This window comes from Anomaloglossus baeobatrachus, chromosome 12, assembly GCF_048569485.1.
Source record: "Anomaloglossus baeobatrachus isolate aAnoBae1 chromosome 12, aAnoBae1.hap1, whole genome shotgun sequence".
Lineage (NCBI taxonomy): Eukaryota > Metazoa > Chordata > Amphibia > Anura > Aromobatidae > Anomaloglossus > Anomaloglossus baeobatrachus.
Window position 1 is genome coordinate 86,225,445 of NC_134364.1, and position 27,522 is coordinate 86,252,966.

The 27,522-nt window shown below is 45.6% G+C and overlaps 1 protein-coding gene across 2 annotated transcripts in view; it reads left to right on the forward strand.

The window, feature by feature from the left end:
* AKAP6 (A-kinase anchoring protein 6) overlaps positions 1–27,522 on the forward strand; it is a 460,428-nt gene that overhangs the window by 231,168 nt on the left and 201,738 nt on the right. For both annotated transcript variants that reach the window (XM_075329663.1, XM_075329664.1), the window contains exons 5-6: positions 5,069–5,191; positions 9,371–9,467. In XM_075329663.1, coding sequence (XP_075185778.1) covers positions 5,069–5,191; positions 9,371–9,467 — 220 coding nt within the window. The remainder of the gene's footprint in view (positions 1–5,068; positions 5,192–9,370; positions 9,468–27,522) is intronic.

Below are 27,522 nucleotides of genomic sequence, written 5' to 3' on the forward strand. Positions count from 1 at the left end.
ATTTGCCTAAAAGCCTTACCTGGGAGCTTGTAAGTTGTACCTCGCAGAATACAGTCCGCAAGACACGGCGCCGTAGCAGAACCCAGTCTTTCCCTGCACCGCCATCCCCAGAGCAGAGAGAAGTCACGGCCCGAGACCTAGAAGAAAAACGGTTCCTGAGAAGAGCCAAAGCACAGGTCAGAGGACCCCTTTGTAGAGGAGTTGTGGAAGACTTTAACTTGAAGAGCGGATATGGCTTTATAGTGGCACCAGGTATGAAAGAGGGCATTTTTGTCAATAGAAGAGACGTCAGAGCCCACCTGCCCAGAGGACATCCAGGAAGAAACCTGAGGATGGGAGACTCCGTACAATTTACCATGCATCAAGGAGAAAGAGGCTGGTATGCGCTAGATGTAGTACCATGTCCCAAAGAAGAAGAAAGGAAAGACAGCGATAAAGAAAGAAAAGACAAAGGACCTACTGACGAGACTACCACAGATGAAGAAAAAGGTCAAGGAAGCAACAGGTGCCGCAGCCCTACAGGCCCAAGCCCTGGTGAGGAGGAATCCACATAAAGTACAGAAAGAAGCATAGAAGTTCCCAGTTTGACAGTTTGAAGTTTTTGCAACGTTACTGTTTAAGAGATGTGCCCACATAAACTAATGTGAGAAATGAACCTTAAGGCTATGAACTGGCTATAGCCACAAACTCTCGCAGTGTAAATAGTTACACCAGAGGGCACCACCGCCACCAGAGTCAGCCTGTTTAGGGGCTTGGCTCGTCTGCAACCAGGGAGCACGTCCGTATATAGGGCCTTGGCTCACCTGCAACCAGAGAGCATGCCTGTTTATGGGGCCTGGCTCTCCACCACAAAGAGGGTACCTGGTCAGCACCAACTGTGGAGGCCGCCTCTGGATCCTGCCAGGAGTGGCTGAAGGCGCGGCTCCACCAGGCCAGGTATACCCTGAAGACCACCAGCCCATGAAAGCCGCCTCTACATCCTGCCAGAAGTGGCTGAAGGCGCGGCCAACGTGAGAGGGTTTTGGGTGGGTTAACGGACTTGTGGGTGGAGGGTGGTGATGTATGGTACCTGGTGCTTTTAAAAATGTTTTACATGTTTTAATGTTTTATGCATTTTAAAATGTTGTCTTGCAGCCCGAGGACGTGCTGGTGATAACTAAGGGGGGATGTGGCGCCCCTGACCTGGTCAGGCACCACTGAGTACTGCACCCATGCTGGGGACAGTACAATACAGGTAATCCAGAAGGCTGACCGAGGTGTGACTACACAGGCGCATAGTGATCAGGTCTCACACATGTACCTATGAGAGGACCCCTGGGGATCCCAGGAGGGGGAAAAGCCTTCACCTCCACTGGAATAGTGGAGGGGGCCAAAAGCCTCCATCTCCTCTCAGGGGGTGTGGTAAGAGAGCCTGGTTGCTAGGTGGCGTAGGCAAGAACAGGAGAGGAGGAGCAGTGAGCCGGTTCAGTGCAGAGTCCAGGGAGCTCGAGAGAGGAGCAGATCCCGTGGGCTGCTGTAGTCTGGCAGCGTCCGCGCAGTGGCTACCGACGGGGGAGAACGGTCACCTAGGAGGGCTACCCGAAACCCATCTCCAGCTAGAGAGAGAGCACAGAGTGGGAAGTAAGGAGACTGCTAGGGAGAACCAGGCCCAAACGGGCGGCAGATCCCGGAGCGGGGATAGATCCACCTTTCTCTGCTAAACCTGCCGGTGTGGGGCCCTCAAAGCCCACACCACAACACCTAAAAGCCGCAGCCACGTAGCCACAGTTAGGGCCCATAGTTCACAGGAGGCAAGCAGCTGGAGTGATCTGGCCCAGGCAACAAGCAAACGGCAAACGAAGGGGAGAGAGACTTCAGCAACTTCCCTGGGTGACCCCCATAGGGACTAAAAGTCGGGGTTACCCCAAACCACCAAGGGCTAAGGAAGGCGAGTTGGTAGTCACCATCAGAAGTCAGCCTGAAGGATACCTGGTTCCAGCCTGGTTCATCCCAGCTACGCCCGGGTTACTCACCCTGCCATCTGAAGTGAGTAAAACCCCTGAAAGACATTCTGCGTGTGTGGAGTTATTCTGCGCCTTGTGGTACTACGCACCTACACAGGGCCCTGGGGCTTGCCTCACTCTCAGGAGGCTATTCCAACTAACTGCACTCACCATCAGCCCCAGGCGTCCCTCAACCTGCAGTGGCGGTCCCCACTGACCGCAATACTGAGAGTGGCGTCACGACAAATAGAAGATCTCCTACCTGTGACAAGATCCAGCCGAGTGGAGTCCCTGAAGGTAATGCACCGACACAACACCTGTGGGGCTTCACATATCATTCAATATTGATGGCCGTAGGATATGTCATGAATATCAGATTGGTGGGCGTTCCTCCAGTGAGAGGCAGTGGAGCACAGCTTTCTATAGTGCCAGGTACTGCAGACCAGCTTACCTACCTAGAAAAGAAGCTGATCTGCAGTCCTCGCCAGCCAACACTACTTGCTAAAGGAAGCAGGGCTGCTCTGCTCCCTTCAGGGTTTATATCCAGCTGTCATCAGAGCTAATAATGGCTAATCATGGGGAAACTGGATGTCAGACTTCACCAATATAAAATTGATGACCTAATGTAAGGGTTAATCACTTTATCCAGTTGTATGAAAACATGCTAGGTGGGCTGCGCTGCTGTATTAAATAGACATTAACACCTTATTACCCCGATTGCCACCGCACCAGAGCAATTGGGAAGAGCAAGGTAAAGCAACGGGCTTGTCGCATCTAATGGAGGCGACAATTCTGGGCAGCTGCAGGCTGCTATTTTTAGGCTGGGGGGAGGCCAATAAGCATGGGTCTCCCCAGCCTGAGAATACCAGCTGTCAGGCTTTATCATGGCTGGGTATCAAAATTGGGGAGGAACCGCGCGTTATTTTTTAAAATTATTTAGTTAAATAAATTAAAAAAAAAAACAACTGTGTTTTCTCCTATTTTGATATCCCGACAAGATAAGTGCACAGCTGGAGGCCGCAGCTTGTTGCTGTATACATTATCTGTGCTGGGTATCATAATATGGGGGGACCCTAATCCAAATGTTTGAAATATTTTTAGAAGGAATGTGCACAGTACTGCTTACCCATTCAGGAGTTGGTTCGGTAATCCCGTTCCACAATATTCAGTGTAGCTCTTGCCTTGTAAATTTTCTTGGCGTGCCGGGTATAATCATGAATCTTTTCCTGATATGATGGAAGATGGAGTCTCCAACCGTGGTGCTAGTGCCCAGCCAAAGCATTCAAATTCGTAGAAAAATAGAAGAAGGGCAGCACTCTGCGGTATCTCAAGACTACTTTATTTTCCGATGCTGACAGGTGAAACAGACATGAGGGTATGTAAGGAGGGGGGCACGAGGACGACGGTACCGTTTCGCACCTCTAGGGGTACTTTAACGGGTCCATCAGCACCCCTAGAGGTGCGAAACGGTACCGTCGTCCGCCGGCTCCCCTCCCTCCATTCCCTCATGTCTGTTTCACCTCTCAGCATCGGAAAATAAAGTAGTCTTGAGATACCGCAGAGTGCTGCCCTTCTTCTATTTTTCTACTAATCCAAATGTTTATTTTTTATTTTACTCACCCGCAGACAGCGCCTGTGATTGCTGGCAGTCAGACGCAGTCACACAGGCTGGGAGCACGTCTGACTGCAACCAGAGACGCTATGACGGCCGGTGGATGGGGAAAGCAGTGTATAAGAATGAGCAATAATGAGCGGTACTAGAAGAAGAATGAGAGGCTGCAGGAGCAGTTACAGCTGCGCTGGAGGCTAGGTAAGTATAAAGCACTTGCTTCATTCTTATTTTCTTTATTTTTAATTTATTTTTTTATTTCCCGAGTTGTCAGACTGGGATCATTAGCTGGAGTTCCCTGAGAATTACATGCCCGGGTACGGTACTTGGATACGTTTGAAACTGCGCAGATCCAAACTTTTACAGGCCGGGTCCGCCCATCACTACTCATTACGAGTACCGATCACCCAATTATGGTAGTGCTCACTCATCAATAATGGAGACTTATTTTCAAACCAATGCGTCATAGAAAAAAATATATTTGTATATTCTCTTCTTGAGTATTGGCTTAAAAGCTGAGGCCACAAGGGGGACTACTGCGATCCTCGCATGATACTCGGCTCACGCTGGCAGCACAGCAGGAGCCGAGTGTCATGCGAGTGTCACTGCGACTGAGTTCCGATCATGCGAGCGTACCTCAGCTGCGGGGGGAGGGCTGGCACTAAGGAGGGGCGGGCCGGTGCTGCGGAGGGGAGAGAGGGATTTATCTCCCTCTCTCCTCCGTAGCCGGCTATTGCCATTCTCGCACTGCACTTGCGGTACTCTGGTGTACCGCGAGTGCAGTGCGATTTTTCTCTTGCCCCATAGACTTGAATGGGTGTGAGAGAAACTAGGAACGCATTACACCCGCAGCATGCTGTGACTGTATTTTCGGTCCGATTAGGGCTGAGAAAATAATCGCTCATGTGCGCTGACACACAGGCTAGTATTGGTCTGAGTGGAATGCAATGTTTTATCACACTCCACTTGCTCCAATTTTCATGCTGTGTGTCTTAGGCCTAAACATAAGTGTCCATCAATAGTTAGGTCTATTCAATGATACAAAGTGAATCTAGCCATCTCATTCAGCCAAACAGTATTCTGCAGTGTACTAATGAGGGGTAAAGCCCCTGAAACATGCTGTCTATACATAAGTCTCTGGTTTGGATGCTATTAGTGTGCAATTCTTCTTTCCTCGCGGAGCATTGCTTCGAAAATAAGTGTCCATAAACACTTTAGCATTATTGATATATTATACATAGGGCAGCCTGAATGCTGATTTTTTTTTTTAGTTTGTTTTACCTCTTGATTTTTGTTTATTTTGAGGTAGATATTTTCCTGTTAGATCTTAAGTATCCAGAAGCTAGTGAAATAAGTTACAATGAACACAAATAAAATGTTTGTCTCCAGCACTGAACAGCAGAGGGCACTATTGTAGCGCGTGTGAGTTATTCCGCATTTTCTATTACCAATATTTCTCTGTATATTTCATTCTCAGGGCTTTGTATTCAAACTTGATAAATTTATCCGTTGGTTGCAAGATGCTATGGAAGCCACTGAGAACTGGACCCCTCCTCAGCCTGAAACAGAAGCCCTACAACTTTATCTCCATACACACCTGGTGAGGACACAAAACAATACAAATAATCTTGCAAGCTATTTTCTTTATTTTTTGTACAACTTTGCAGAGAATCCTGTTTTGTGGTTTACTTTTAATTTACCTCCGTGTCTACTTATTTGGAGAATTCCGATGCTCATACACATTAAATGTAAGGCGGGCAAATCCAGGGCAGGCTGACACTAATGCGGGGAGAGTAATTAATTCTCCTGGGGGGCCACATGAGAGACTGCGACTCGTGTGGAGGTCAAACCAATAGGCTGAAATTAATTCTGCTCAATATTAATATATGAATTAGAAATATTTTATATTAATATTAATTGTATCACTTAATATTGAGCAGAATTAAGTAATAATATAATATTTATTCATTTATATAGCGCTGTTAATTCCACAGCGCTTTACATACAATGGTAACACTGTCCCCATTGGGGCTCACAATCTAGGTTCCCCGTGAGTATGTTTTTGGAGTGTGGGAGGAAACCGGAGAACCCGGAGGAAACCCACGCAAACACGGGGAGAACATACAAACTCCTTGCAGATGGTGTCCTTGGTGGGATTTGAACCCAGGACCCCAGCGCTGCAAGACTGCAGTGCTAACCACTGAGCCACCATGCTGATATCCCTCTATATACAGTGTGAGCCCACACACAGCCCCCTCTATATACAGCATGAGTCTCCACATAGCCTCCTAAATACATTATTGGCTCCACATAGCCTCCTATATACAGTATGTGCCCCATATAGCCTCATGTATACAGTATGAGCCCCCATAGAGCCTCTTATATATACCGTATTATAACCCCACATAGACCCTTACATACATTATAAGCCCCCACATATCCCCCTATATGCAGCATGAGCCCCATATAGCCTCCATTATAAAGTGTGAACCCCACATAGCCTCCTATATACTTTATGAGCCCCATATAGCCTACTGTATACATTATGAGCCCCACATAGCCATAAATATTTGTAAACCCCACTTAGCTTCATATATAAAGCATGAGCCCCCACATAGCCTCCTATATATAGCATAAGCCCCATATAGCAACCTGTATAAAGTGGGACCCCCCCATAGCATCCTATATACATTATGAGCCCTTACATAGCCTCCTGTATATTTATGTGCCCCTACATGGCCTTTTATATACAGCATGAGTCCCATATAGCCTCATATATAAAGCATGAGCCCCCACATAGCTTCCTATCTACTTTATAAGCCCTCACATAGTCTACTACAGTACATGCATTTCTGAGCCCCCACATAACCTCCTATATACAATTCTGAGCCCCCACATAGCCTCCTATATACTTTATGAGCACCCACATAGCTTCCTATATACATTTCTGAACTCCTACATAGCCTCTTATATACAGCATGAGCTCCATATAGCCTCATATATAAAGCCTGAGCCCCCACATAGCCTCCTATATACTTTATCAGCCCCCATTAGCCTCCTATATACTTTATCAGCACCATATAGCCTCCTATATACATTTCTGAGCCCCCACAAAGCTTCCTACATACATGCAAACATCCCAAACACATGGAAAAAAACCACCACATAAGTCACCTCTCTCCCCTTCCCTTGACGCTCCGCACAGCACACACAATGGAGTGACGTCATCACGTCTGCTGTGCCTCATGCTACATGGTGGAAGATGTATACATGTAAAAAAGTAACAAAGACCTATTCACAAATGATATATATCCCTGAAAAAATGATAAAAGTATATCTTTATTACTTGTATCAAATATCACAAAAGGTTAAAAACCTGTGAACTCCTTTTGTTTTTAACCTTTTGTGATATTTGATACAAGTAATAAAGATATACTTTTATATTTTTTTCAGGGCTATATATCATTTGTGAATAGGTCTTTTTCAATGCTGATTGGTTTATAGCCACATTTATAGTTACGTATGTAAAAGGTTCCAGGGTGCCATTATTGATACTACGGTATACATTACCTATATGGTAATTTCATTATACTTTTACAGTATATATAAAAACATATCTTTTCTCTCTGAAGCTCCTTTTGTTATGGTCAATGTAAAAAAAAGTAAATAGAATACAGCAGGACAGATAAAGTAGACCCTTCTACAAGGAAAGCAGACACTTGCTTAGGAATCACACTCACAAGACCCTGTTAGACCCAAAACAATTAGAGTTGGCAAGTGCCGGTGGTGGATGGGCTGTCACACACAGATCTGCATCACTCCTGTCACCGGCACATCTTTGTCAGGTCCCTTGGCTGCCGCTACAGCTGGTTTCTACATCACCAAGTGTGTAGGCTCCTTCGGTGACCCAAAGGAACCACAATACTCGTCCTCAGGAGTGGAATAATGCCAGCGGTACTACCTGATCTGTGTGTGAGAGCCCAACACTAGCCAACCCTTAAGCGGGGTTTACACACAACGACATCGCTAACGAGATGTCGTTGGGGTCACGGAATTCGTGACACACATCCGGCCTCATTAGCGACGTCGTTGTGTGTGACACCGCAGGAACGACCGGCAACGATCAAAAATACTCACCATATCGTTGTCCAGTCGTTCCTATCCCGATTATCGTCGCTGTTGCAGGACGCAGGTTGTTCGTCGTTCCTGCGGCAGCACACATCGTTACCTGTGACACCGCAGGAACGAGGAACAACATCGTACCTGCAGCCGCAAGCAATGAGGAAGGAAGGAGGTGGGCGGGATGTTCGTCACGCTCATCTCTGCCCCTCTGCTTCTATTGGGCGGCCTCTTAGTGACGTCGCTGTGACACCGACCGAACCTCCCCCTTAGAAAGGAGGCGGTTCGCCGACCACAGCGACGTCGCTAGGCAGGTAAATATAGTGTGACGCTTGTTAGCGATGTTGTGCGCCTCGGGCAGCGATTTGCTCGTGACACAAAACCTACGGGGGCGGGTACGCTCACTAGCGATATCGCTTGCGATATCGTTGCGTGTAAAGCCCGCTTTATTATTGTAGGGACTTTTGAGTGTGATTCTTTTAAGGATACCTGTCTTCCTTGATGAAGGGTCTACTGTATCTGTCCTGCTGTATTCCATTTACCTTTTTACATGTATACTAGTATCTGCCTGGACACTTTTTTATTGAATTGTAAATAGTGCTTACTTTTGTAGTGAGGCTAAATCTTTATCCGTTGAGTTTCTGACGTTGCAGAATTTCAGCACAATCTCCGCACCTTAGTTTATTTGCATTTTTTCCTATGTATTTTTATGTGCATTTGTTATTGCGTTTTTGACGGTGCGTTTTTTGTCTCTGTTTAGTGTGTTATCCTTTACATAAAGCTGTTTTGTTTTTGAAACTTCCTGGTATTCACATGCTTATGTGCAGATTACATGCGTTTTTGCTACGTTTCTGCCGTGTAAATGCATGTGTTTTTTTTACCTGCAAAATTTTTGCTTCTAATACAAGTCTATGGGGAAAATTCATCGCATCTGCAAGAGAAATTGACATGCTGCCAATTGGAAAAACGTACCACAGATCAGTTTACGTAGCATAAAACAGAAGCAGAGTGGGCAGGAGATTTCTATTAGTGCAATGCTCTTTACTTGGACTGTAAAACGTTGCATCAAAAATGCAAGTAAAACTCATTGTGTGAACGTACCCCAAAGGGTTATATTTCAAGCAAACTCTCAAAATCCTGAAAAATCGTGCCAGGGCTTATTTTCGAGGCAGGTCTAAAAGGAAACCGGGTAGTTGCTAACTATTTGCTTGTGCTGTCCTGTAGCAATCTCTTCTGGCTCAGAGTGGTCATAGACTGTTCCTGCATCTTCCGATATCCTATAAACATAGCAGTTCCTTCTCTTCTGAATTGCTCTGTCGACAGGATGTCATTGCCGATGTCATGTTGATTGACAGCCAGCTCCCCGCTGTTGGGCAGTACTATGGTCAGGGCCCAGTGTGACATCTATAGTATTGCCCCCCATGTGCCACCATATTTTGGATGTCTCAAATTTTCCCAAGCTTCGTGTACATTAGTGGACCCCCCAGTGGTTATTGATTCCCATCTGGAATTTACTCAATGTAATGTTTATGTTCCTGTTTTGTTGGGAATAAAAAATGAATCCTAATATAAAAAAAGAAAGTTGTACTAAATAAGTATTACAATAAATGTGGTTAGTTAATATTTTGCAGCCAACCGTACACTTCTTTCTCACTCGTAGAACTTTAAGCAGAGCGTAGATGGTCACTGTTCACTAAAGGATGCCGTGCTGGAAGAAGGTCACCGACTGATGGAAGTGCTGGTTTCTCACCGACCAGGTAATGAAGCCCATATGATACAGTAATGTCATCATTTTTTATCAATTATATTAGATCACACGTGGAAGGTTTGTAGGACATTATGGAACTATTAGGCCGAGGTCACACTGGTGTATAGCATGCATGATGCAAGAGCTATGATACTGGGCTCGAATTCTGCTGTCGAGTGTCATTCTCTGTGATCTGATTGTCTCGCATGTGAGATATACTGTGTGTGTATATACAGTTAGGTCCAGAAATATTTGGACAGTGACACAATTTTCGCGAGTTGGGCTCTGCATGCCACCACATTGGATTTGAAATGAAACCTCTACAACAGAATTCAAGTGCAGATTGTAACGTTTAATTTGAAGGTTTGAACAAAAATATCTGATAGAAATTGTAGGAATTGTACACATTTCTTTACAAACACTCCACATTTTAGGAGGTCAAAAGTAATTGGACAAATAAACCAAACCCAAACAAAATATTTTTATTTTCAATATTTTGTTGCGAATCCTTTGGAGGCAATCACTGCCTTAAGTCTGGAACCCATGGACATCACCAAACGCTGGGTTTCCTCCTTCTTAATGCTTTGCCAGGCCTTTACAGCCGCAGCCTTCAGGTCTTGCTTGTTTGTGGGTCTTTCCGTCTTAAGTCTGGATTTGAGCAAGTGAAATGCATGCTCAATTGGGTTAAGATCTGTTGATTGACTTGGCCATTGCAGAATGTTCCACTTTTTTGCACTCATGAACTCCTGGGTAGCTTTGGCTGTATGCTTGGGGTCATTGTCCATCTGTACTATGAAGCGCCGTCCGATCAACTTTGCGGCATTTGGCTGAATCTGGGCTGAAAGTATATCCCGGTACACTTCAGAATTCATCCGGCTACTCTTGTCTGCTGTTATGTCATCAATAAACACAAGTGACCCAGTGCCATTGAAAGCCATGCATGCCCATGCCATCACGTTGCCTCCACCATGTTTTACAGAGGATATGGTGTGCCTTGGATCATGTGCCGTTCCCTTTCTTCTCCAAACTTTTTTCTTCCCATCATTCTGGTACAGGTTGATCTTTGTCTCATCTGTCCATAGAATACTTTTCCAGAACTGAGCTAGCTTCATGAGGTGTTTTTCAGCAAATTTAACTCTGGCCTGTCTATTTTTGGAATTGATGAATGGTTTGCATCTAGATGTGAACCCTTTGTATTTACTTTCATGGAGTCTTCTCTTTACTGTTGACTTAGAGACAGATACACCTACTTCACTGAGAGTGTTCTGGACTTCAGTTGATGTTGTGAACGGGTTCTTCTTCACCAAAGAAAGTATGCGGCGATCATCCACCACTGTTGTCATCCGTGGACGCCCAGGCCTTTTTGAGTTCCCAAGCTCACCAGTCAATTCCTTTTTTCTCAGAATGTACCCGACTGTTGATTTTGCTACTCCAAGCATGTCTGCTATCTCTCTGATGGATTTTTTCTTTTTTTTCAGCCTCAGGATGTTCTGCTTCACCTCAATTGAGAGTTTCTTAGACCGCATGTTGTCTGGTCACAGCAACAGCTTCCAAATGCAAAACCACACACCTGTAATCAACCCCAGACCTTTTAACTACTTCATTGATTACAGGTTAACGAGTGAGACACCTTCAGAGTTAATTGCAGCCCTTAGAGTCCCTTGTCCAATTACTTTTGGTCCCTTGAAAAAGAGGAGGCTATGCATTACAGAGCTATGATTCCTAAACCCTTTCTCCGATTTGGATGTGAAAACTCTCATATTGCAGCTGGGAGTGTGCACTTTCAGCCCATATTATATATATAATTGTATTTCTGAACATGTTTTTGTAAACAGCTAAAATAACAAAACTTGTGTCACTGTCCAAATATTTCTGGACCTAACTGTATATGTGCCGCCCCCACGTCAGCAGTCGGGCTGCTCGGATCCAGATCCGCAGTGGCTCGAGGGATTTCCGGACCCGGGCGTCGCGCGGACACTCAAATAAAAGGGGACGTATATGTTCAGGGATTGCTGTAGATACTTTGTGACGCCACCCACGGTGTGTGGCAAGATGTGGTACCACCGCTGCTGTTGGGGAGCACCCGGGGGCGATGGGATAGCAGCTGGATGTTAACCCCTCCGTGGGTAGAGATGGTTGCCCCTGGGCTCAGTGTCCAGTACACGGGGAGTGATGTAGGCCGGAGGTGGCGCGCCGGGCCGGACTGGGGAATGTTGGTGTACTCACTGTGGAATAATTGCACACAAGGCCGTTGATAAACCAAGGTGTCAGTGGCCGGCTGCCACTTCCGGGTGTACTCGGGTCCCATACCTGGCTGGTGTACCGATGTGCCTTTCTCCGGCACTCTGTAATTTTCCTCATTTTTGGACGACTCCATCTGGAACGGGGAAGTCCACTCCCAGTATATTCTGGTTGGGAGACATGCCCATAAAAACTGACCCTTGGGATTTCAGTGGGTGTTTGCGGATACCCTATCCCCCGCGGTGGGCTGACGTTTCACTCTATCTGGGCTAACACTTCTGGAGCTAGGCCTAAAACCTGCTCCCGGCCTGGTGAATTAGAGAAAGGGCTTGCGACCGTCTTCTAGCTAGGGTCCAGGTACCCTGCCTGTGCATGGTTTCTGGACCGGATCTCCGCTGTCGGTACCGGCGGGCTCCAACCCTGTCCCGGTCCACTCTGGATCTCCCGCGACCGTATTCCCATTGCCTTTAGACACGGTCCACTGCTTGTCACCTAGCCAGTAGACCAGGGCCACTACCCTGTCTACTCTCCACTAGGCTTAGCTTTCCTCTGACAGTCTGTCACTGTCACTCCTCTCCACTTGACCTCCAACTTCAAACTCCAAACTTCAACTTAGACTAACTTGTTCCCGCCCCCGAATCCTCAAGACCCCTAGGTGGGCGCTCCCAATCCACCTGGTCCTGCCCACTGGTGTGTCCTTCTTACCCTGAGGGGGTGGCTAGGATTTTGTGGCTGATGGGACCTTGTGTGGGGTGTTGTGTACTTCTGTGACCACCTGGTGGCGCCAGGGCATCACATTTTATATATATATATACATATATATATATATATATATATATATATATATAATGTGCCGCGGGCGGAGGAGGGGACGCTGCGCTCACCCACTGCTCGGGTCCGGCTGCTGCTGCTGCTGCTCGGTGGTGGCTCGAGCGGTGGGCCGGATCCCGGGGACTCGAGCGGTGTTCCTCGCCCGTGAGTGAAAAGGGGTTTGGTTTTGGGGATTTATTGTCCGTGACACCACCCACGGTTGTGGTGAGATTGGTGACACCACCGCTGCTCTGGACGGGGATCCCGGGAGCGATGACAGGGAGCAGCTTGGATTTTGGTTCTCCCCTCCGTGGGTAGGGGGTTGGTTGTCCCGGGGCCCGGTGATGGGGTAGGGATGGATGGCAGGCGGGTTACGGGGCCTGGTGAGGTGCAGGGTCACGGGGGCAGCGCTGTGCTGCACGGCACAGTGGTACTCACTCAGCCAATCATGAACACAAAGTCTCCGGTAAAACAAACGGCTGGATGGACGGGTCCCACAGACGGCTGCAGTGTTTCTCCTCCCGACAGGTTGATGGTGACTGCCTTTCCCTGCACCTGTGTAGTGTAGACGGTTCCAATGGGTTCCCACCAGTAACCCACTCCCCAGCTTGGATATGTGCTGAAGGAGCCCCTTTTGCCCGCAGGCTCTGGCCCTGGGAACTGTAGCCTTGGCAGTGACTGTGTTTCCCTCTAACGGTTGGACTGTTGCCTTCTATCGGGACTTGGCTGCTGGGAAACCCCGGAGGTTCCCTTCGCTAACGGATTTGACAATTTCAGCAGCGACTCCTAGCCTTGTTGGGGTCCGTAAGCCCTGCCGGTTGGTGCTGGCTTCTCTTTGCATACCGGTCCGGTACCGCTGGGCCACCGCCCGTCTACGGTCCTTACGGCTAGCTCCAATAGGCATCTCCTGCAGACGGTCACCACCGTCTGCCAACCTTGCTGTTCCGTCCGGGCCACACACCCGGACCAACTTCAGACTGCTTTTACAACCTCACTTCTTCACTTCCAAACTAATCTGCTCTGCTTTTCCCGCCTCCAGGACTGTGAACTCCTCGGTGGGCGGGACCAACCACCTGGTTCACCCCCTGGTGTGAACATCAGCCCCTGGAGGGAGGCAACAAGGATTTTTGTTTGACCCCTGACCGGGGTGTTGAGTGTGTTGGTGTAGTACCTGTGACGTCCTGGCTTGTCCAGGGCGCCACATATACATATATCTCAAACGCACAAAAACCCTCAAGAATGCACAAGGTTTTTGTCACAATGAACCATTGTCTGTCTGAATCAACAATATGTTACAGTTTAACATAATGTATGAACTCAAAATAGCCATTTTTATATTTGCAATACAGAGTACACACCAGCACTTGGATTGACAGCTCACTCTGCACAGATGTACTGCAGAGATGGCTAATGTAGCATTGTAACACTACTTACCTGCAGGTTAGCACTATATCTGCAAGTAAATAGCATTTTCCAAGGTGAGAAGCTCCATTTAATTTTATAGTTGACTCCCCATTGCTCATGTTACCGGCCACCTCTGCAGTCCATTTTCCTGGGCAAGGAGCACTAGCCTTGCAATCTCTTTGCTATCCCTGCATCTGTGAAAGTAAGGTGGGCTATGCTGCCTCTGCTTGTAGCATCACAGGAGTGCAGAGTTTGGCTCAATGGCTCAGTCATTGCTGCTGATCCGAATTATCAATCATCAGCCTCCCGGCAAGTGGGAGACTGGGGAGCATTGGGCTCCTAAAGATTAAAGGTGAAAATTGTTGATTTTTTTATAATTAATTTTATTATTGAACAACTACAGATCTGTCAGTCAATCCAAAAGGTTAATAACCTGAAACCTTCTGTGTGCAGAATTATTATGCAACTTAATGAAAAATGTAAATTTTCCATCTTTAATGTTTATTTATACATGCAGTGGATAGCGCAGAAAAATCATGGTTGTCTTGAAAGATGTAGATTTTTTTTCCTGTACAACTGCTTAGACTAAAGCGGGCTTTACACTCTGCGACATCGCTAGTGATGTCGCGAGTGATAGTACCCGTTTCCGTCGGTTGTGCGTCACGGGCAAATCGCTGCCCGTGGCGCACAACATCGCTAACACCCATCACACATACTTACCTTCCTAGCGACTTTGCTGTGGCTGGCGAACCACCTCCTTTCTAAGGGGGCGGTTCGTGGGGCGTCACAGCGGCGTCACTAAGCGTCCGCCCAATAGAAGCGGAGGGGCGGAGATGAACGGGACGGAACATCACGCCCACCTCCTCCCATCCTCATTGCGGGCGGCCGCTGATATGGTGATGTTCCTCGTTCCTGCGGTGTCACCTATCGCGATGTGTGCTGCCGCAGGAACGACGAACAACCTGTGTCCTGCAACAGCAACGATAATTGGGATTAAAATGACGCATCAACGATCAATGATTAGGTAAGTAATTTTGATCGTTAACGGTCGTTCGTGCGTTTCACACGCAACGATGTCGCTAACGAGGCCGGATGTGCGTCACGAATTCCGTGACCCCAACGACATCTTGTTAGCGATGTTGTTGCGTGTAAAGCCCGCTAAAGTGTCTGTTAATAACTGGCAGTAGGTTTGGGGGTTGATTTTGATTCCATCTTTAACCCAAAAGGTCCAACTAGCTAATTTTTAACAATTCCAGCCCGTAGCAGTACCCCACCTCCACCTTGCAGGCGTCTGAGCCAATGTTGAGCCAGTTACTGATCCAGTCTCGGGCCCATTCATCTGGGCCCATTTATCTCGTCTATAAAGAGTCACTCATCTCATCAGTCTCTTTAGATATTTCTTGGCCTAGTCTTGAGGTTTCATCTGCCAAGACTTGCTCAGTGGTGGTCGTCTTTTCAGTCTCCCTTACCTCGGCCGTGTATCTGAACACTGAACACCTTGTATTTCTGGGCTCTCCAGTCAGATTTCCATTCTTGAATATCACAGAACTGGAGGATGATGGATTCCAGGCAGCTTTACCTTTTATTCACAAATCTTTGACAGTTATTATGCTCCTTTTTATCACAGGACATTTTGACTTTGCCTGTTGACTTTTGTAACAAAACATTTGATGTTTCTGTGATCATGTCCAAATATCTTAGCAATTTCAAGAGTGCCGCATCCTTCTGTAAGACGATTAGCCATTTTTTCCTTTACAGAGTCAGTTACATCTGGGGTTTTTTGGCCCATTTTGCCCCAAAAGAACAAGTTGCTTAAAGAGGAACATCCACCAGGATTTTCCTATATAAACTAAAGCCAGTGCTATTCTGGTGCTATCAGGCTGATTCTATACATACCTTTAGTTGTGAGATCAAATGTATAGTTTCTGATATATAGGCAAGTAAAGTTTGTGAAATGCACTGCTACTTGATTGATAGGTGCAACGGAATATCTAGTAGGAGGGTTGGGTTTTGTTAGGGGCAGGAACAACTATCTGCCTGCCTGTCCTACATCCTCCTGTCTTTGTTTTTTATTACCTTGGGAGGAAGGAGTTATAAAGGACAGGGGGGAGGAAGGTCAGGCAGGCAGACAGGGGCAGAAAGAACTAGCAAAACTGGAAAAATACTGTTAGATATTTTGTGATGGCCACTCCAAAATATTGACTTTATTATCCTTAAGCCACTTTGTCAGTATGCTTCAGGTCATTGTGCATTTGGAAGACTCATTTCTGCCCAAGCTTTAACTTCCTGGCTGATGTCTTGAGATGTTGCTTCAGTGTTGCCTCATAATCTTCTTTCCTCATGATTCCATCTATTTTGTGAAGTGCATCAGTCCCTCCTTTAGCAAAACAACCCCACAACATGATGCTGCCGCCCCCCTGTGTCATAGTTGGGATGATGTTCTTAGGCTTCAAAGCTTCTCCCTTTTTCTTCCAAACGTAACAATGATCATTATGGCCAGACAGTACAATTTTAGTTATGTCAGACCATGGAACATATCTCCAAAAATTAAGCTCTGTGTTGCTGTGTGCATTTGCAAATATTAATGTACCATTTTTATGTTTCTTTTGGAGTAACAGCTTCTTCCTGGCAGAGTGGCCTTTCAGCTCATGTTGGTACAGTACTCATTTCACTGTAGATATTGACACAATCTTACCAGCTTCCGCCAGCATCTTCTCAAGGGCTTTTGTTTTTGTTGTTGGGTTAATATGCACATGTCTGACCAAAGCACAATCATCTCTAGTACACAGAACCTGTCTCCTTCCTGAGCTGTATGATGGCTTGACATTCCCATCTTGTTTGTACTTGTGTATAATTGTTTGTACAGCTGGACGAGGCACCTTCAGGTATCTGGAAATTGCACCCAAGGATGAACCAGACTTGTCCACAATTCTTCCTTCCTGAGATCTTGACTGATTTCTTTTGACTTTCCCATGATGCTACACAAAGAAGCAGTGTGTTTCAGGTGTGCATTAAAATACATCCACAGGTGTGTCTCTAATTAACTCACGTGTTGCCAATAAACCTATCAGAAGCTTCCAAAGACATGACATCATCAAATGGGGTGTCCCATATTGTCCCATACTCTTAGGGGTACTTTGCACGTTGCAACATCGCTACTGCGATCTTGTCGAGGTCAAATCGAAAGTGACGCACATCCGGCGCCGGTAACGACGTCGCAACGTGTAAAGCCTAGAAGCACCGATAAACGATCGCAAAAGCGCCGAAAATCGGTGATCTGTGTAGTGTCGGTCATTTCCATAATTTCGCTGCAGCGACAGGTACGATGTTGTTCCTCATTTCTGCTGCAGCACACATCGCTGTGTATGAAGCCGCAGGAGCAAGGAACATCTCCTTACCTACGTCCCACCTGCAATGAGGAAGGAAGCAGGTGGGCGGGATGTTTACGTCCCACTCATCTCCGCCCCTCTGCTTTTATTGGCCGTCTGCTGTGTAACGTCGCTGTGACGCCGCACGACCCGCCCCCTTACGAAGGAGTCAGTTCGCCGGCCAGAGCGACGTCGCAGGGCAGGTAAGTGCGATAATGTTCGCTATGGCAGCTATCACAAGATATCGCATCTGCGACAGGGGCGGGGACTATCGTGCTCGGCATCGCTACAATCATCTAGTGATGTCGCAGCGTGCAAAGTACCCTTAGTGTATGTAAACTTTTGACTTTGCAGAAAGTGATATAAATGTCTTACATCATTCTCTCTCTCATTATTCTGGCATTTGGCAAATAAAAATATTTTTTGTTCCCAATTGACCTAAAAAGGGAAAGGTTTATTCTGATTTCATGTCAGATAGTGAGGAAAAACCTGCAGATGTGTCTTTATAGACAGTGGAGGGAAAAACCTGCAGATGTGTCTTTATACAGAGTGGAGGGAAAAACCTGCAGATGTGTCTCAATAGAGAGAGGAGGGAAACGTCTGGTTTCAACTGTACTTGTTGCACTCCTATTTATCACTTCTCTGACTGGACCTCAGAGCTGCCAACCTGATTATTTCTTGTTTTCTATACAAATTATCAAAAGGTTATGGATGGTTTTATATTTTTATGGATAAATTAGAAAGCCAAAATAACTAATTGAGATTATTACTTATATATGGCGACAGTCCAGAATACTAAACTGAATGTATTAGAAGCATTTACTGTGAACGATAAAATGATGATCATTACAAATCACAATATGTTCACAATGTCCTCCGACTTCATAGAATATCACAGACACTAACAAATTCAGACATTTTTAGCGACTGTGCAGGATCTTGTAAGGGGTTTGCATTGTGCTGAAATTATTGGTACCCTTGTTAATCAGTCCTGTCTAGTAATTAGAGAAGTTGCAGCCCCCAACCTTATGGCTGGAGAGCTCAGTTAGTTGCATAGAGCTTTACATTATTCAAAGGGGGTGGTTGTCCAAAATCACTGTGAATTAGCAGGGAAGTATTACTGGAAGGCGCCAAACATGTAAAGACATGTTTGATATCGACTTCTGGGCCAAAACTTGATTGATGACAACTAATTTTTGCTTAATCAGCTCTTGACGTTTATCATAATTTCTATGCATTTGTTTGCCCACTGGCTTTTTGAAGATTGACCACAGGTTCTCAAGAAAATTTAGATCTGGGGATCTGTTACCTCGCCATAGACACAAAATTTTAATGGTGTTCTGTCATGCTAGAAGAAGCGTTGTTCATCACCAAATTTCTGACTTGGTTAGAAGTCGTTGCTCTTGTATGATCTTTAGATCCAATTCTTTATTCATGGCCTTGTTCTTAGGTAAAGTTTTGAGTGAGCCCCCTCAATGGATGAAATGCCCCCACACATGAATGGTCTCAGGATTGGTGATGAGCAAACCCATGAATATTTGGGTTCGCAGAACCAACATGTACTAAAATAATTCTTAAAAAAAGGCATCGGGTCCCCCCCATTTTTGATAATTAGCCACGGTAAAGCAGACAGGTGGGGGCTGGTGTTAGGATGGGAGGAACCATGGATATTGCCTCCCCCCCCCCAGTCTATAAATGCAAGCCCACAGCTGCTCAGAATTGGCACATCACATTAAATGTGCCAATTCTGGCGCTTTACCCAACTCATCCCGATTGCCCTGGTGCGGTGATAATCGGCGTAATATAAAGGGTTCATGACAGCTGTGATTTGTCAAAAAATAACAGCTACAATCAAATCCTGGATGAGTAATTGAAGCCATCTATGACACACCCCCAATACTAATTCTGGAAGTGAAAAGAAATAAAACACAAACACTGAAAAAATCCTGTATTTGAAATAAAATACACACCCCCTCTTTCACCCTTTTATTAATCCCAAAAACACCCTTGCAGAACCGACGTAATTCATACGAAATCCCACAGTGATCTTCAGCTCTGCTACATCCAGAGGCTGCAAAAGGGAAAATAAGTCTGCTCTCTGCAGGCTCTGGGAATCACCTACAGCCCCGGGGAACCCAGCTGTCAGCAGGTAGCATCACTCAGTTCACTGGAGGTCACACTTGAGTTCCCACAGTGTGACCTCAGGTGAGGTGACTGCCAGGCTGTCAGACTGCGAGACACGGTCGCCCGGCAATCAGATCACCAGAGGTCACATTGGGGGCAGCCCCGCTGCCCTCAATAAATGTTCTTCCAGATTGTTGGACTATGGGACATGGCCATGACCTGAAAACCAACAGTTTGGCAGCGGCTTTAACTTTCAGTGAGGCCAGTAAAGAGCCCCAAGTGTGACTTCAGGTGACCTGACTGTTGGACTGCGTATCATGGCCGTGTCCTGCAGTCCGGCAGTCACCTGAGGTCACACCATGGGAACCCCAGGTGATGACCTGCTCAGAGCTGTGTCTCCCTCAGCTGTCAGTGATTCCCAAAGTCTGAAGAGAGCAGGCATGTTATCCCTCTCTGCAGCCCCTGGACGAAGCAGAGCTGAGGATCAGTGTGGAACTTCTTATAGGTTACATCGGATCTACAAGAGTGTCTTGGGGGTTAATAAAAGGGTGAAAGAGGGTGTGTGTATTTTATTTAAAATAAAGGATTTTTTCGGTGTTTGTGTTTTATTTCTTTTCACTTACAGGATTAGTAATGGGGTTGTCTCATAAATGTCTCCTATTACTAATCCAGGGTTTGATGACAGCTGTGATTTCTTGACAAATCACAACTGTCATTAACTCCTTATATTACTCGGATTGCCACCGCACCAGGGCAATCAAAGTTGAGTCTGGAAAAGCGCCAGGATTGACACATCTAATATGATGTGCCAATTTTGGGCAGCTGTGAGCTGGCATTTTTAGGTTGAGGGGGCCAATATGCATGGCTCCTCCCATCCTTATAATACCAGCCCCCACCTGTCTGCTTTACTGTTGCTGGTTATCAAAAATGTGGGTGGGAAACTATTCCTTTTTTATTATTATTTATTAAAATAAGTAGGTGGCTCAGTGAGCAAAACATTGGAATTTTGAGACAATTCCTTGGAAACTCCTCACATCTCAATCCCTTTGATAATCACCTGTGGTCAGTCCACAAAAAGTGAAGGGAAAAAATAAAACAATACAAAAGTTATGATTAACTCCAAGAACTGATTAGACCAGAATGTGTTGTCATCAGTCATGCCAAATTGTGAAAGTTTTTAAAAATAAGGCTTGCCATACACATTAGATGGCTAGACACACCGACACTCCCATTGTTCTCCCTGACATACACCACTGTCTGACATGTTAGGTGGCGGCTTTCTCGTAGAGAACACAGGAGCACTCAGCTGAGCCATCTTGCCAGTGTTCTCTATGAGAAAGCCGCCAACTGACATGTCAGACAGCGGTGTATGTCAGGGAGAACAATGTGGTTAGCAGTTTAATATTCAACATCAACATCTTGTCCAAGCATTAGTCAGCTGGCATCCCCGTACACACTAGATCATTGATATCGGTGAGTTCACCCAACATTAGTCTGATGTTCATGGGGCCCTTAAGTATCAACATTATAAATACTGAGTCTTTACATAAACTTGATGAATTTGTCAATATAAATTGGTGTCAGTCTGAAAGCTTTAAAGGGGTGGTTCACCAGTTTTCATTACTGAACACATCGATATTATGTTGAGAAACAATGTTTCTCTCAATTACCTTGTGTTGTCAATTCTGCCTGTGAGTGGCACTATTGTAGAACGTTGTTCCCCATCACGTGACCCGGACTGCAGTGACCACCGATGTCTGGTGATGTCACATCAAGTTCCTGTTGACCTGACATTGTTGGGGTGAACTCTTAACCAGAGATCACTAGTTGCCTACTGCCTGGCCTAATTGATATTGACCAAGTGCATGCGTAAAGAATTCACACCAGACACAGTCAGATAGGAAATCTCTTCTTGGTCACAGTAAAAATGGCACCGAACAGACTGACTACAGAGTGTGCGTCTTCTGATATAGGCTAGGGGCGTACACAAGTTCAGATATACCCATTTAGTGGGACAGTTCATGGGCTAGCCAATGGGGAGATCCGTGTTGCTGTTGATGGGCGGGTCTGACTTCAGTGCAGGAATCCATGGTGTCATCTGATATGTGGGTTGGTCCTCTAGCTTGGCCAGTGGTCCTTCCATATATGGTGGTCTTCTTACATCTGGACATTACTTGCATTCCAGGCAAGCTGTGGAGAACAGGAAATGGCAGCCATCTTTAAATCTGTGTCATGTATATGATCTGAAACCTGAATTATGTAAGGCAAATCGACATATTTCCCACAATCCCTTGTCAAGAGGTTAATTAAGTATTTGGAAAGGTCCTCCTCAACAAAATCACCGATTTCCGTTAGTCACTGGCTGGGCTGTGGGCGGTGTTTCACCGCTTGTTACAGCCCAGCACTGCTCCTGCTTGCGCGCTCTGCAGCAAAGGAGAGAGCACGCAAGATGATGGGCTGTGATGAGCGGTGAAACATTGCCCACGGCTCAGTCACTCAGGAATACCGCGGCCGCCTCAGTTGATGTGACATCACCAAACATCAGAGGTCACGAAGTCGGGGGGGTCACGCAAAGGAGGTGAGCGGCCCACAATAGCGCCACTCACAGGCAGAATTGGCAACACAAGGTATTTGAGAGAAACCTTGTTTCTCAACATATTATCAATGTGGCCAATAATGAAAAGGGATGAACCACTTATTTCAGGTTGCAGAGCTGAATAGTTACTGTATTAGTGTGAATTATCAGCTTTTGTCTTTAATATCTGGATGGATCGAAGTCTCGGATTGCTCTAACGAGGTGGTTGGTCACTGGCAGTTTATTATTTGGCTGTCGGTACAGAACCCACATCGACATCCAGAGCTTCTTGGCTTCCTGCTATCTCTCCTCTGATAAATCCTCAGATGAGAAGACAGGATTATATATCTGTTCATGACTTCCACTGAACGATGCTCTTTTTCAGCTCTCAGATTTGGAGTGTCTGTTATCTCAGTTGTAGATCACCCTCGAATTTTTCTGATGTCACTTCATGTACACAGAAGTTTTATACGGTTGGCACTGCTGGGATTTGTAGCTGTTTGGTATGATTGTGACCCAGCAGTCAGTTGTCCTTTACCCTTTTATGTTGTTTCGCCTCGTGCACTTTTAGTGTCTTCTTTGTGTGTGGTTGCCATGTGTACAAGTTGTTGTAATTATTACCCCTGTTTTGCCTTTTGTTGTCGGGGAGGTGTTTACTTCTGTTTTTGCCCCCTTATCCTCAGATGGTGGGTTGTGGAAGGAGGGTCTTACCATCTGGGACAAGGACCGTAGATAGGGCCTAGTTTGGGGGCCTGGACCTCCCTACCTTCAAGAGTACCTCTAGGAGTTAGGGTGAGCGCAGGGGCCCCAGCTTTAGGGCCAGTATAGGCTACCCTGGGATTCCCATGACACTCCGTGACAGTAATATGCAGCTGACGTTTCCGTGTGCTTGCACTCCCCCAAACCAGGGTTACAGTAAAGATCACACAGCTTACACCACCTCCTGTTGGACATTACACCAACAATTGAGATGACCGTTATACAGTGACACGTGCACGTAAATGTGTAAATGACATGCTACATGTTTGTTTCCTTCCAATATAGACCACATTAATAAAGTCCATTATTTAAAGTCCCAGAATATAGAAGAATAAAGTATTTTAGCAACACACTTATCTGCCACAAGTATCAAGGGAGCCGACAGTAATTCAGCACAGATAAGCTTACATCTCTACTCAGAATCCTATAATGTGCGAGCAGAACAAAACAATGTTGAAAGACCTCTATGCCTGTGAAAAAGACATTTGGGACAATGATCTGGAACTGCAGGCGAGAGTTATTGAAGCCACACAGAGAGTATTAAGTCCTTTGTATATGCTACAGTTGGATCATTCAGTGTGTAACATCTCCTGCGCTCACTTCTCTGGCTGAACCGGCAACAACTAAACAAAAAGATGCATTTAATGAGCCAAAGAAACCCCAAAGAAAAGTGGTGAGCAACTAGAGAAAACGTAATATAGTAAAAATTAGCAAAACATGCTTAGCGACAATTTATTTTATGTCTACCCATATCTAAAATAGAATGGAGATCACTGGATAAAGGCTTTACATCTCATACACATCGATTGGCAGTTAAAGCTTTTATATTTATTTTTTATATTTATGTACATTTTGTGCATTTTCCAGTTTACAGTTTCCACCTGTCCTGCAGACACTATGGATATGTTAGGGGACTGGCTTTTACAATAAGGCCATATTAGAAGGTTACAGCATACAGTATTTTTTAGATTAATGAGGTAAAACTGTGGAGAGAAAAAGCGCAATAGGGTCTTACCCGGTATATATCCGGGGAAAATAAAAGGAATGCACTCACCTCAATGAGTTGTGACGGTCACAACTCCTATGAAAGCTTATGTTGTTAGGATGAAATCTGCTGCAGCCCCCGTGGTTGATAACAGAGAACAATAGAAAAGGGGTTTATGCCACGCTGTTCATCAGGAAGAAGGACAGAGAGATGATCAATGTTCCTTTATTGTAGCTTGTGTCTACGAGTTTCAGGAGGTCTGCTCCCTTCATCGGGACATACAGCACAAAAACAGCATATCTGCAGTTGATCCAAAAATCCCAGCATAAATACAACACAGAGAAAAGAAAAAAATGTCAAGCCACGCCCCCAAATAAAAAATTGGCGGGTTAGAATGACGCATATAGCAGCAAAAACATTTTCATGTATAAAAAGCAGAAGAATCAGGAACGAACAATTGGTAACAGTATAAAAACATGCTATAAAATGTTTGAGCTCCCTGGTGTGTCTAGACGGGTTCTTTCACACCGTGCAGCAATCACATTCCTATCCCTGTCTTTCTCTGATCACAACCCTGTCTTGTGCGCAGGTTAGCAGGTACACTAGTCCTGCTCTAGCTTAAAGACACAGAGGGGATAAGACAGATGGGTAAAAAAACAGCAATCGTACAAAGCACACCAAATTACAGGAAGGAGTAAAGGGAATGGATAAGTGAGACAAATTGAAAAGAGATTGAAGGAATGGAAAACACCACACAAACTTCCACGCAGCAATCTCTAGCTACAGATCCAAAGATGACTGCTTAGTTGACAGCTCACAAATCCACTTGAAGGGCTAGGTATAGCTAAGCTATCACTGGCAACTCCCTGAATTGAGAAGAGAGTATTTATAACAGAGGTGAGTGGGAAAATCAGAACAGCTGAGATAAGGCTTTTCATCCTGAGTTAGGAGACCAAACAAACTGCTTAACCCTTGTAGAACCAGACCAAGGATAATCTGCACAACTAGCAGAGTTAACCCCTACAAGTGTGAATGTAGCCATGCGCTGCAATCTCCTGACACCTAAAATAGAAGGGACCACTGTCTGTGGTGGTACAGTCGTGATTGAAATGCAGCAGAGTTTCAGAGTTAAATATAATACTGGTAATACGGAGATCATACAGCCACAATTTGATACATGTTGCTTGTGGCAGCATGTAAGATTCCCATTAATGCTAATATATAGCAGGAATGAAGATAGAGTTCTACTTTGTACAGTTCTATACCAAAGGCCACCTGTGCTACATCCACCCTGGGTCTTATAGACAGGTATTCTATGTGACATGATAAATCAGCCTTGAGCATACTCATGGCAATAAACATGACAAAGATAGATATAGCTTTAAGGCCTAATAAGAAGAAAATAATTCCACCTAAAGAACACCTATAACATGGATATACCATTCTGTTGAAACTCTAAACATATAATCTTACATAACATCAGATTTGGAGGAGTAAAGGCCCTGTCACACACAGAGATAAATCTGCGGCAGATCTGTGGTTGCAGTGAAATTGTGGACAATCAGTGCCAGGTTTGTGGCTGTGTACAAATGGAACAATATGTCCATGATTTCACTGCAACCACAGATCTACCAAAGATTTATCTCTGTGTGTGACGGGGCCTTAACACCATAGTCTCTGTCTGAAGGTGACGGGTAACAAGGAAAATTTATGTTTCAATAGTTTTTATTGAAAAAATGTTTAAATAACAAACACATAATCATCAAGTAAAGGAATATTTAAAACTAAGCTTGAGGGGAGGACAGCATAATACAAAATAGAGGGAAAATGCATTCGCATAACAAATAAAAGGGCAACAGGAATTATGCAAGCAAAACAACTTACTAAGCTTGGCCTTGGAGGCCAGGAATGGCAGGGAGAACATTGACACATCAGGACTCTGGCATGAATCAGAACTGTCAGACAATCTATAGAAGAAATGTTTCCTCTTTATTCACAGATCTCAGGGAGTGATATGTTCTAAAGAACAAATAATAATAAATAAAACTGTTCTTATTGCATTATGTAATAGTAAATGTAATAAATGAGGGGTGGAATATCTATCTGTAAATGATGCTGTAATGCCAGCTTACCGCCTGGCTGGGTAGCGTCCTTCCCTGCACTCCCTCGGCCATCTACATGTGCTGTTGTCTCCTTCCCCTCCCGGGACCTTTACATGGTACACAGGGTTCCTTGGAGTGCTCCTAAGACGCACGCGCGCACACCGGTCCTCCTCTTAAAGGGCCGGCGTGGTATCTCCAGGAAATGTGTCTCAGCCTATGGCTGAGAGCCACGTGTGTTTAAGGCATCCTCCTATTAGGGGAGGTAACTGCGCAACACATTCAGTTAGTCAGGATATCAGTCTGCTATCTAGTTGTCAGATCTCGATAACCCTGTGTCTATCTCCTGTAACTGCCTTCCCATACCTGACTGCCTCTGCTGTGCCACCCATTCCTGTTCGTACCTGCCTGTCCATCCTGCTTCAGTCACCCTGCTTGTACCTGTCTGTACCTGAGTCCGTCACCTGTCCTGGTGGTTAGATGCGACAGTCCCAGTCACCTCCCTGGGAGTGGTACTTGGCCTCCACCTCACAGTGGGCGTTTAGTTAAGCCCCTCCCAGTAAAGGGTAAGCCCAGGTCCCCCTTGTGGTCCAGTGGGTCCACTAATCCTCCACTAATCCTGCTCACTGCCCCTACATCCGCTGCAAGTGTTACAGATGCTTGATAACTTCATTACTCATGGTTGTACAATACATATTTCATATGGGCAGTCAGGAACTTTGCAGCAGGCACCCATAATAGAGTAAATAGGCACACATTCTGTTCCCTGGCAGGCAGCTCACTCCAGCAGGTCATCTCTTCTGCAGCTGCCTCCACCGGTAATGCTCCCATCACTACAGGAGCCTCTCCACCAACCTCCGACACTGCTGTTCACAATCAGGGGAACCCAGCAAATGTTACAATTTTCTTCCCAGGCATGTGAATGTGGCATACAAAATCTTGTTAGGCAATGATAGGGCCCCTATATTGTTCTTGCACAGGGTCCTCTTCTGCCTATGTCCACCAGCATAGGAAATCAATGTTGGCGCCCAACTGCTAGGACCTAACTGATCACTAACATTGCGACCCAAGTTGTGTTCCTACACACTGCACTATTACAGTGAAACGGAGCATGTGCTCTGCTCTCCATTCAGTGTCTGGGGGGTGACAGAAACATTTGAGCGCTGTACTCTTCTGTTTGTGCTTGTCACTTGCTCAACCACCGCCCCATATAGACTCCTCTTAAGCGTAATGTCGAGGAACTAGTGCCATTTTCCAGTGATTGATGTGGGTCTGATTCTCTGGACCTGAGGTGATAACCCCATAGTATGTCTACCAAGCTTATTTTTTCAATTAGCTCTCCATATTGTGACTAGACCATTGAGACTCCATACTAGAGGTAGGAAGGACCAGTGATTCAGGTTTGTCATCGAATAACAAATAAAGATACACAAAACCTTCTATTTCTAGAATCTAGGGATGTTTTATCATCATTGTGATTTTGTTAGGAACTTGCCAAACAGCCCGCGACCACCCACAATTATTAGTTCCCAGTGTATTCCTACAGAGGGCAGCATCTGTCAGTGGCTATCGGGAGGGTAAAGATGGCACAGCCTGCCCTTTGTATGCGGAGAGACTCCCAGCTGTGACTTGTTACTGAAGCATGAAATTCTGCATGAAATAGTAATGAGTTACAGGGAAGGCACACAGTGACGCTGAGT